The 12,169-nt window shown below is 42.2% G+C and overlaps 1 protein-coding gene across 1 annotated transcript in view; it reads left to right on the forward strand.

Annotated features, from left to right (window-relative positions):
* Nucleotides 1-6,988: 6,988 nt before the first annotated feature.
* The window catches only part of NMT1 (N-myristoyltransferase 1), a 28,538-nt gene continuing 23,357 nt past the window's right edge, over nt 6,989-12,169 (forward strand). The window contains exon 1 of the mRNA XM_081116087.1: nt 6,989-7,142. Within this exon, the coding sequence (XP_080972213.1) occupies nt 7,012-7,142 (131 nt within the window). The 5' untranslated portion in view covers nt 6,989-7,011. The remainder of the gene's footprint in view (nt 7,143-12,169) is intronic.

Genomic DNA, 12,169 nt, shown 5'->3' on the forward strand with positions numbered 1-12,169 from the left:
TAGTTTGATGCCACTTGATTTTTTTTTTTTAATCATGTTTTATTTTTCAATTACAGTTGATGTATAAAAATTAGCTTCAGGTGTACAAACATTATAAATGATTAGACATTTATATAACTTATGAAGTGCTCACCCTGATAAATCTAGTACCCATCTGACACTGTAATACTTAATAATTATTTAATAATGGTCCCAAAGCTCAAGAGTAGTGATGCTGGCAATTTGGATACATCAAATAGAAGCTGTAAAGTGTTTCCTTTAAGTGAAAAGGTATGTATATATAGGACAAAAAATAATATATATAAGGTTTGGTACTATCAGTGGTTTCAGTCATCCACTGGGGGTCTTAGAAAGTATCCCCACAGACAAGGGGTGACTATTATACATAAAAGCATCTAATGATGCCTTACATAAAGTAGGTGGTCCTTACTTAACTCCTGCTCTTGACTCCTTTCCCTCTCCCTAAACTGTATGTCTGCACTCTGCTTCCTTTAAGGTAGGAATTATGTCTCACTCTAGGTTCCCCAGTGCCTAGGATAGTGCTCAGCATAGGAGGGATCCAATACATTGAGGAATGAAGTAATTCAGCATCTTTCTCTGATCATTTGTCACTGAAACCTTTCTTCTTGACATCAATAGCACTGGCAACCACCACCCAATAAATAGGAGTGCATCTCATGATCAAAAGGGCCATTTGGTCCAAACACCCTTCCAATGTTTGAATCTTCTCCACATCATCTCTCCTGTCTATACTTGGATATAGCCGGTGTCAGGGAACTCACTCACTGACCTTTGAGACAGCTTCATGCTGTCTTTGAAGTCTAGTCCTGGCAGTTGGAAAGTTCTTCCTTAGATCTTTCCTAGTTCTAATCCATGGGGTCATGCAGAACAATTCTAATACCTATTTCATAGAACCAGATCTAATGGCCCAGTCTCCTTCCTGGATCAAACAACTTACAGATAACCTAGGTTTGTGGTTTTCAATCTTTCCCTACTCCAGACATATCAGAGGGATACCCAGACTCCCACCAGTAACCATGGCTGGCCATGGCAGTGATAGGGATAGGAACATGCCTGCCCCTCACCGCAAATCATCAGGCTTTTCCTGGGGCATATTGTTAGGAAATTGCTGCAGATGATCCTGCTTTTCCCAGATACTGCCTCAGAGTATTGTGAGCTATTTGTGTACAAGTGGGAGCTTTGTCTTCTAAGTAGGCATCCTTGTGGTCCAATTTGTCAACAGCAACTACATTTTGTTCTGGGATGGTCCCAGAGGAAAGGCTTAAGCGCTGCTGCAGGGGCTTCATCTCAGGCACCTCCTCGGAACTGAAGTTCTGCCTTTGCAGTTTTGAGGTGATGCCATCAGGGCTTTTTCAGCTCAAACACACATCCTTCATTATTTGGGAGGGCAATAATGATCTTGAGCTGGTCTAGCTGCTCACATGATCTCACTCCGTCCTGACAATGACCTGCATCTCGGTCACCTCTGTGTCTTTAGCATCTAGCATGATGCCTGGAGTATAGTGCTGCTCCAAGTTGTGTGATTAACAACCCTCTGAGTTCAGTAGAGATCACTTCTTTGACTCCTGGGTCTTTGATTCTTGGTCTTAAAATTAAACTTACTTTCTGTATGTTTATTTTAGATAAATATTAATGTGCAATTAAACTTATACCGTACCTCACAAATACCATTAATATTTATTCTTTATTAAACAGCTTTAAAAAAACCACGAAAACCTCTCAAAGGTTGTCACCAGCTAGAAAGTAAAGTGCAAACTCCTCAGCCTGAAACTTAAGGCCTTCTGTGACTTGGCCCCTGATCACCCCTCCAGATGCATCTCGCCATATGTTTCCCCCTTGGGAAACACCAAGGAGGATGGTAATTTAGTTACTGCACCAGACTTTGTGTTAAAACACCAGGTTGAAGTATGAACTCATACTAAGTAGCAGTGAAACTTTGGGCAAATCACTGAGCTTATTGTTTTTTCATTGTAAAACGGGAATAACACCTGCCCTGCTAATTGCACAGGGTCAAACAAGACAGTTGACAGTAGGGATCAAACGAGATGGTGTGTTAGTGCATTTCATGGGCAATAAAGCACTGTACAAACATAAGGGGTAGTAACTACACTGTGTTCCTGCCTCTGCCTTTTGCTTGTATTGTTTCTGCACCCTGAAAGCTTTATCCCTTCTTTCTCACCATTCGCTTATTTACTCACTCATATGTTAATTAATCCAACAAATATAGGGTGTCCCCAAAATGTATACACACACTTTGAATAATTATAAAGGCAGTGTCTACTAAAATACATTTCATTTTCACCTAATAGCCATCAGCTGTTAAAGTGTGTACACATTTTTGGGGTCACTCTGTATTGGTGACCTACTGTGTGCTGGCCCAGAAACAGAGGTGAGGAAAATGCAATCTGTTCTCTGCCCCCACAGAACACAGGGTCTTGTGGAGGGAAATGGTTACAAATGGAATAATCACAAAAACGGAAGTAAAACTACAGCGGTGACTTAAGATCAGGAGTGGGTCTGTAGGGCCTGCCCTCGGAAACTATAATGGGGAGCTCAGGGTTTAAGCTGCCTCCAAGGCCAGGTTCAAAGTCTGCTTTCTCCAGGAAGCCTCTTCTAACAGTGCTGCTCCAGAGAGCTGCCCACACACACCTCGCCCTGCCCCCAGTTTCAGTTATCTTTCTAGCTCATTTAGTCATACCCAGTCAGGCCTTGTTATTTTGTTTTCAACTAAGCCTGGTTTTCTGGATTTCACTGGAAGTGCCTTCTGGGCAGGGAATGCCTGGCACACTCTCGTACATACCACAGCACCAAGCAGAAGGCTGTGCCCACTGTGCTCCAGGCTCACGTGTCAGGAGATGTCACGGGAAGGAAGGGTACCATTCCTGAAAGTGAGCTCCAGGGGAGACAGGAAGCTGCCTAAGACCATCTCCCCGTCCCTTATTTCATGATTGAACCCAGCAGCCCTATTCATCTTCGGAGAAAAACCCTCTTCCTTAGGACATCCAGTCAGCTCCCTAGAATACCATCTTTCTCCAACAAAATTTGATGATCTCTTCCCAGCTAACCATCTTCATCGGCTCCTGAGTCTTTAGGACAAAGGCCAAACTCCTTAGCATGGCATCCACATCCCTTCATGGTCTGACTCCTGACTAGCTCTCCAGGCTTGACTTCCAAAATGACCATCACACTCTAAACTCCAGTCACATCATTCTTGTTGTAGTATCTCAAAAGCACCGCACTCTCAAGCAGCTGGACTTTCATACCTTCAGCCTAGAATATCCACCCATTTGTCTGCTTCCCCTATGAAAACTCAGCTTAGCTGTCTTTTCCTCCAGGACCCCTTTCCCCAGGTTAACAGTCCCTCTTCTAGGCTCCTGCTACATCCTGTGTTCCCCGCTCTCTTTATATACTCTTCTGTAACTGTCAGACTGTGTACTGACCAACTCATGGAATGAACCCAGGACAGGGACTATGTTGTTCTATCCCTGATTCTCTGGTTCCTGCCATAGAGCCTGACATGTCATGAGTACTCCAAGGTGTTGAATATATGAACCACAACCTGGCTCATGTCTTCCTAGGCCCATTAGAAGAAAGGACATCTGATATGCTGGGAGTACAGCAAGGGCCTTGATCTGTGATAGACATTATAAGAAAGTTTTTCTTTGATTATCACAGTAGTAATGCTGACTTCCTGGGAAGGGAAATACTTTATTAGGTATTGACTACCCCAGACACTTTACTAAGTGTTTTGTGTAATACTGTCTCGTTTTACTGATGAGGATATTCAGGCTCAGAGAGGTAAAATGACTTGCCTAAGGTCACTGATTAGACAAAGGCAGAGCCAGGATTTAGAACCCAGAAAGGCCCTGGCTCGATAGCTCAGTTGGTTAATGTGTTGTCCCAATACGCCAAGATTGAAGGTTTGATCCCTGGTCAGGGCACATACAAGAATCAACCAATGAATGCATAAATATAGTAGAACAACAAATCGATATCTATCTATCTATCTAAAATGAATTTTTAAAAAAAAGAACCCAGGGAGCCCAACTCTGAAGCCTGTTCTCTTAACAACTATATGCTACTATCCCCAGTAACAACCATGAATGGATAATGGAGGTATCTACATGAGGAGCAATTTCCAGAATCTGCATAACTTCACAGGCACAGCCCTCAGTCACCCTCCGGGCCCTGCTGTACCCCACTTCCTTCCTATAATGCTCCTGCTACAACGGGTGGGTAGGAAGAGCCAGTAGAGCTAGATGGGAGAGTCCTGCTATTTAGTGCGATGAGGTGCTCAGAAAGCCAGGAATGTTTACCTTGAAAAAAATAAGAATTTTAGGGAACCAGCTATTAATTGTAGAATATGTAACAACTACCGAGGACACAGGATTATACGGATCTACATAACCCCATAAGGCAAAACTTGGCCAACTTTCTACCAATGAGAGCTGTCTGAAAGAGGAAGGCTGTCTCATGAGGGAGTGGGGAGGGACAAATAGGAGAACTCTTGGAACCCTAGGAAAGCATTAATATGTAGACCCAATTTAGGAAACTCTACCTTGCACTGTGACTGTGAACTCAAAAGTAAAGTTAGACACCAAAATCGCATATGGTAATATTCAGTTACCCAGTGGTTGTTTTTTAAAAAATGTCACATATACTCAATTTTTTTCGAAACATGAAATTTAAATTTTATTATACAGAAATCATGGATTCTACAAAACCTAAGTGAGGATTCTAACTTGAAAAATCCTAAGAGAGAGGGAATAAGAGCCTCTCTCAGGTCCCTTCTAATTCTGAAATTCTCAGAGGTACTGAATTCCAGAACTTTGGATTTGGATTTGCATTCTGAGCTGGGTTATGTTCAAACTGCCTGTTTACTTCCCAGAAAAGGCTCTCCACTGAGTATCAGTCTATGATCCGGGAGATTGCGGTTCGATTCCCGGTCTGGGCATATGCCTGGGTTTCGGGCTCAAGCCCCAACAGGAAGTGTGCAGGAGGCAGCCAATCAATGACCCAACAGCTGGTGATCTTATCTGACATTTGATTATACCAAGATGGGTTCATCTTGCAGAAACATCAAACTCATCATTGATATTTCTCTCTCTCTCTCCCTCTCCCTTCCTCTCTCTGAAATCAATAAAATAAAAAGAATACCAGATGTGGATTCTGCTTCTGCAACTAGGTGGCATTGTGATTATTAATTTTTTTTTGCAAGCACAATTTTCTTCAAGTACCCTTCCCTATCTACTTCACAAGGTCACATAGCTACAATAGGTGAAACTAACACATGTAAAGCTTTACTATTGTTTTCTCTGACCTCTACTCGCCTGAAGCTGCACGTAAGGTTGACAGCAGTCTTGGCCCTGCAGAGATGTGTGGGTGACAGCTCTCAACCTGAGCAGGTGTCTTTGACTGCCTTTTGAAGTCAAATATAAATGACTTGAGATTATCTGATTTGGGTCATATTTACTTCTGCACTTGCCACTGATATAAAAACTAAGAGTTGGCAATCTTTAGCTCTTTTATTTGTTTCCCTGAGTCAGATGAGAACTGTCTCTTCCCATGTTGAGAGTTTCCCAAAGGCAAAGATCACTTCCCTTTTTGGCCAAGGAACTCTCCTCTGTTAAGAAGTTGTCCTTCCCTTGCTACCCACAACCCAACCTGAATGGGAGATCTCTTAGAATGGGAACCATGTCCTCGGGCTCTCTCCTCAAAACTTAGGTGTATCAGAACACACTTTTGATTTCCACCAGACGCCGCATTTCCCTGGTTTGCAAACTATTCATCGGAATAAAGTTTCTAAAAAACAAAACAAAACTCAGGTATGATTACTCAATCACAGAGGTGAGACCCAAGGGACTGAAGCATCCAGTCAAGGCTGCAATTACCTTCTAATAACTGATTTCCTTGAGTAGACTTATCAGACAATGGGACTTTTGTAGTGGTAAAGTATTAAAAGGGCCTAATGGCAGACAGATTAAGATTTATATACTGACTTTGTCACTTATTAGCTATGTGACTGCAATTTGCCAAACAGTCTGGTTCACATTTCTTCCTCTGTGAAAAAAAAGGGAATAGAGCACACATTCTAGGCTTGTTAAGTGGGTTAAAGGAGAAGTTTCAAAATCTTTATCACAGAGCCTGATATATAAGGGCTCAATAAAGAGTAATTGTGGAGCGTTGCTGCGGAGAATGAAAGGGACACTGAGGGGTGGAGGTAGAACAGGGCATAGAGGGGATAAATGGTGATGGAAAAAATAAAACAAAACAAAGGGGCACTCTTTGTGGAAGAACTTCGTGGAGACCGGTACTTGCAGGTCCTGGAGCGCAAGGTTTGACCAGCCAGTCAAGTCTCCTGGCTCAGAATCATTGCTCCGCATGCCAGAATCCACCGCCTCTCATGAGGCCTTTACCTACCAAACACCAGACGCCGCCCAGAGTCCCGAGTAAGGAAGGCGGCCAGGAGCCAACCTAGTTTCTTGCTGGAAAGCCCCTCTAAGAAAGCCTGATGCCTTCGGGCTCCCGGTGGGTCATACCCGCGGGCCTCAGGCCCCCTTACTTACTCGAGAATGGTAACGGTCCTTAACGGCAGTCAATAACGGCTCATTTATGGCTCTGGCACTAGAAGGGGCAGGATGAGGTCAAACCTTGTATTTCGGAGCCTCCACGCCCGAAACTCTAAACTTACACCGAACTACAATTCCCAGCATGCCACATGATCTCCGGGTCGCGGAGCGTCGGTCCTCAATGCGCGGCCTAACGCCCAGTGCTTCCGAGTAGTGCTGGCCCCGACGTTAGCACGGCCTCCCCTCATAATTTCTGGGTATTGTAGTCCACCTTGTTCCTGTTTTCCCTGGAAAGAGCCGCGCCCAGTTACGGCCCACTTCCCTACAAAAACTACAAAACCCAGAATACAGCGCCAGTTCCCCTTGTCCAATAGGAACCCCCTATGTAGTGAGGCGCGGAGGCCGGCTCTCGGGACTCAAGATGGCGGACGAGAGTGAGACAGCAGTGAAGCCGCCGGCCCCTACGCGGCCGCAGATGATGGAAGGGAACGGAAACGGCCATGAGCACTGCAGCGATTGCGAGAACGAGGAGGACAACAGCTACAACCGAGGGTAACGAGATCCTCGGAGTCCAATTCCTGTCCAGTCTCCCACCACCTGGGTCTCTGGGGTGCGGGGAAGTCACCGGGAGCTTAGAGTAACCCCACCCCCCATATTCTTATTGGCTGAGACATTGAGATTCTCCTTGGCGATTGGTTGCTTTCTTTGTCATTTACTAGGGTGGGCGCTCAGTGTATTAAGAGCCGAAGACATTCAATACTTTTATTATATAAAAGTTCTTCTGTGTGTGCTTCAGGCGCGTCCTGGGAAACGAACCAGTAGGATGATGGTTTTCGATGGCACAACACAGGTCAACATAACAGTACAGTTCAAAGGGAATGTTACTTATAGATGTGATGTGTGAACAACGTGATCAGCAATAAATAAATAATACAACATTTCGCTGCACTTCATCTTCAATGAGGAAATTAACCAGGCTATACAAACCATAATTATGTTGTAAAATGTCACTACCAGAGAATCTCAAAATATAAACTCACCTTATAAACCCTACGCAATTACTGTATAATAGTGCTTTGATGTATAGGTGTCTGTTGCTCCAAATAATCCATAAGTTTTCTGAACAATATATAATTAGATCTGCTAGCATATTGGCTCTTTTAACTTTGCGAAGTAGCCTCAAGCTTCAAGAAATTGAGTGACGGGTGATGCTTCTTCAACAGCGTTTGGGAGTGGGTTTAATACTGCATCTCCTGTACTTTAGGGTCTTGCCTGCTGTTAACTATTTGTTCCTCCTGCAGAAGAAATGTATCAGGCGTTTGAGCTCTGAGTTCTATTTCCAAATCAGTTTTCACTCTCGTAAGCCACACCCTGTCATTCCTCTCTCTCCACGTTGTTACAGTGGCTAGCACTGATGCTCACTCTCCCCATCTATATTTACATATATGTGTTTTTAACGGAAAGTCATGAGAGACTGTTTTGGACGTATAACTTTGGCAGAGTCTGGTCTGATTTTCGTAGCCGTTTTGTCATTTGCAGTATTGATGGTATTCCTGGAGGTAAAGGTAGAAGGTTGAGGTCTTTGGATAAACTTTAAAAAAAATTCTGCAATCTTGTAGAGATGAGAGAACATAGGATTATTAAAGTGGTTTATAATCTACCTCTGATGAACCCTTAGGTTAAAAGACCTTTTATATTCAATTGGCATTAAAAATTACAAGAAGGTAGAGGAAACGGAAGTTTGTCAAATTTGGTTTTATAAGACTATGTTCTTTTGCTATAACCCACAACAGATCTAATGTAATAAAAGCCTTGTTTTGAAGTTGGAGGTTCCTATGAATGGAAGAGCTGAGAAAGAGGAAATAGGAGGAACAGGAAGAAGGGAAAGTGCAGTCCTTCTGAATAGAGATTCTGCTCATAGATGAGAGTTGTTAAGTTAGAAAGTCATTTCAGAAGTGAAAGTACAGTTTCTGCTGATGATTGCTCTGACCAGTGTCTATAGCTCTTTAATGGGTTTTGTTCCCTATAATCTGTGAATCTTTTGCAAAACTGCTCTGGTTTATTAAAGTATAACAAAGTGGTAACCTTAAAAAACTTTGAAGGTGTTTCTTTTTTTTTGGTGGTGGTGGTGTTGTTGCCTCCCACATGCGTCCCAACCAGAGCTGGGGATTGAACTTGCAACCCAAGCATGTGCTCTTGACCGGGAATGGAACCTGCCGCCCTTCGGTGCTCAGGGCGGCACTCTGACCATGGAGCCACACTGCCAGGGCTCACGTACTGTATTTTTTGTAGCTTTTATCATAACACTAGTTAAATAACGTATGTGTCCAGTTCCTGCCTCACCTGACTGTAAGGTGCCTGAGAACAGGTTCATGTCTTTGAGATGCCTGGCCCTTAGTGTGTCTTTAATTAGTATTTGCTGGATGAATGAATTGCAGATGTTAAAGTTCTTAGCCCAGTGTTAGTGGAGTTTCATTTCTCCTCACTGAGGAGAAGGGTGTCAGATTTTTCTTACATACACACTTTCATTCCCCGATTAAGTCTCATTGTAAACCTTACTACAGATTTTGTGAAATACCTACAGAAATCAAGGATCCTCCAATTTACTGTGGAAGTTTTCCACTGCTTTTTGGCATCTTGAAATTTTTCTTGTCTTATATTATTTAAAGTGTTTTCAAAAGTAACATAAGAGTTGAAGGGGAATGAATATCTCCCTGTGATGCTAATGATTCTGAAGTATGCAATTGGTTAATAATAGTTCAAACTAACCCTATTCTCTTAGGTCTTTCTTTCAGGATGGGCTCACAGTGCTTTACACTAATGAAATGAGCTACATTCATGGGCTGGTATAATAGGAAATGCAGTTGTGCTAGTTTCTTATGTTCCTTGTGTATAAGTTTAGTTCCTGACTTTTTTTGTCATGTGTTTCTTTCCTAATTAAACATTTGCTGAGTCTAAATTTGATGTGTACGTATGAACATATATGTGCACATGCATACATATATAGTATGTGTGTGTATGTGTTTGTGTAGATGTATAGATGTATCTGTAGTTTTTCTGTCAGCTATTTTTTTAAAAATTCACTCAGCAGAGGAAAGGAAGGCAGCATTTTTATCCCGATTACTTGCCTGACATAAGTTAGTTACCCTGAGCAATTGAGAGGAAGAGTCAGACTAAGATCATCTTTATACCACATCCCCCTGCAGTTTATGATTCATCTACATATATGCTTTAATTTGCGTGTTTGTTTTTCATGAAAGGCTTTCCAAGAAGTATCACTAAAAAATAAACTTTATCAGCTGGCAGATTTTAATTTTGAAGTACCAAATAGGTAAAGTTTATCTGAGTGTTTTGGAACAGGAAAAAGCTTTGGAAATCGCCCCCTCTCCCCCTGCCATTAATCCTTACCAAAGGATATTTTTTCCATTGATTTTTTTTTTTTTAATAGAAAGTGGGAGGGAGGGGGGGGGGAGAGAGAGAGAGAGAGAGAAACATTGATGTGAGAGAGACACATGGATTGGTTGCCTCCCACGTTTCCCCCAACCAGGTCTGGTGACTGAGCCCGCAACCCAGGTTTCGAGCCCTTGACTGGGAATCGAACCTGTGACCCTTTGGTGCACAGGCCGGTGCTCTGAGCAACACTGGCCAGGACTGGAATTTATTTTGCTATGTCATTGATACCATTGAGATGCTGGTAAGCCATGAATCAAGAACCCTTTGATAAGGGATATTTCTTTTCTCTCCTGTTCTTTTACTCCATGGGGACAGGTTAAGATGAGTTCTTAAAAGTTTTCCTCAGTTTCTAATTATTTGTTGTTATCTCATATGAAGAAACTTAACAGAAAAGAACAGGTTTTTTTTAAAGGAATTCCATAAGCTATCCTTAGTTGCTTTTTTTTGTTAATGGTTCAGATTCTCCAAGAATGGTTCTTTCCATATTTACTTGATGGCTCATAGCTGCATCTAGCTCTTGGAAAGAAGGAATCTTTTTTGTTTCTTTTTCTTAATCTCTGCCTTCAGCTTTTGGTATTTCAAAACTAGATCAAAGCAGAAATGAAAAAAGAAACCTCATCACTGATATCAAATAAGTTTTCTAATTTTATTTCCCAATTAAGTGGCAGTTAAAAAGAAACTAATCAAGAGCTGCTTCAAAGAGAAGAGACTGGAAAGCAGAAGAAATGAAAAATAAATGAGAGCCTATTTCAGGGAGATTGCTGCTCATGGCAAACAAGTTTTGCTGATTTTTCACATTGTTTAATGTGCTCACTCCAAAATTTCCCAGCTTTACTAAGTTAACCCTTTCCCTGTGAAGTCCAGAGATTTTGGGACCATAGATTTAGTAACTTTAGGAGGATACTTCTTTAGTTTTTCCTCTTTAACTGTTTATTTGAAATCTCTACCCTGCTACCCTCTCTTCTAATTCCTCAAGGAAGGCGCTTTTGTGATTGTTGCATTTAGGGCACACAAAACATGGTGTTTTCTATTGAGAGCACACACATACACATACAGATATTAAAATTCTTCAACAGGGTTAGTCCTTCAAAATTTTCTCTACTGCTGCCGACTTTGAGAGGCAGCTGAGGATGATGCACTGTTAAGTGTACAATAAATGTTACCTCTCTGCTATTATTACTATGTGCTGGGCACTTGGACACTGTGCTAAGCCCTTTGCATGGATTATCTCAGCTACACTTCACTTATAACTGGTTTAGCTTTTGTAATGAGGCTTGGGATTTGCATCACCTCTCCCTTTGACACCTGGAAGGACCCATTCTGAACTTACAGATTTCTTTTCCCTACTGCATTGACTTCATCCTGATTCTGTGAGAGCATGAGTCCTGTCTTTGTATCCACTTAGTAACCCACGGATTTACCCTAACTAGGAAGCCAGTTGGTGATGAAAGTGGCTGGCCCCTTTAAACTCTCCTTTATGGACCAATGTCTTTTTCAGTCATTCTAGTGTGTGAAATTGCTGCCAGCATTGAGTCATTGCTCAGAAAATTCCTGAAAATGGTCTCTGAATAGCATTTGATTTGACCTTGGAGTTGCCAGGTTACAGTCTACCTCACCAAACCAACCCAGAGGATGTAGAATTTACATTTCTGTCTCATTCTCATTTTAATCTATTGAGTATATCAGAGCTTTTGTGACCCTTAAAAACAACAAAAAACAGTTTTCCTCCATGACAGGAATTGGCTTGTTCACCCTCAAAACTCTGACTAATTATCCCACGGAGGGCAGAGGGTGGCAGTAACAGCAATCTTTTGTAATCCCTTCCCACAGCCTGCTGTTTTTCACAGGCTTCCTAGGGTACCTTGATTGCTGTACTAAAGTGTTTGTTTTTCCTGTCATGTAGAATTCACAAGCAGGTTTTTATATAAATAACTGATGGGAGGAAATTTGCAGAGTTTGCATTAAGTGTTCCTGCAGTCACAGCAGTGGGGAGGATAGGCAACTGATACTGATTCATACCATGTGGTTTCTACCTGGGCACCCTTGTAAATGCCACTTTGTTCACCTCTCTTTGGGCCTGCTGAGTAACTAATAGGATTGCTGGTGGATGTATCATACCTCATGAG

Source organism: Miniopterus schreibersii (genome assembly GCF_964146895.1).
Source record: "Miniopterus schreibersii genome assembly, chromosome: 16".
In the NCBI taxonomy this organism is placed as follows: domain Eukaryota; kingdom Metazoa; phylum Chordata; class Mammalia; order Chiroptera; family Miniopteridae; genus Miniopterus; species Miniopterus schreibersii.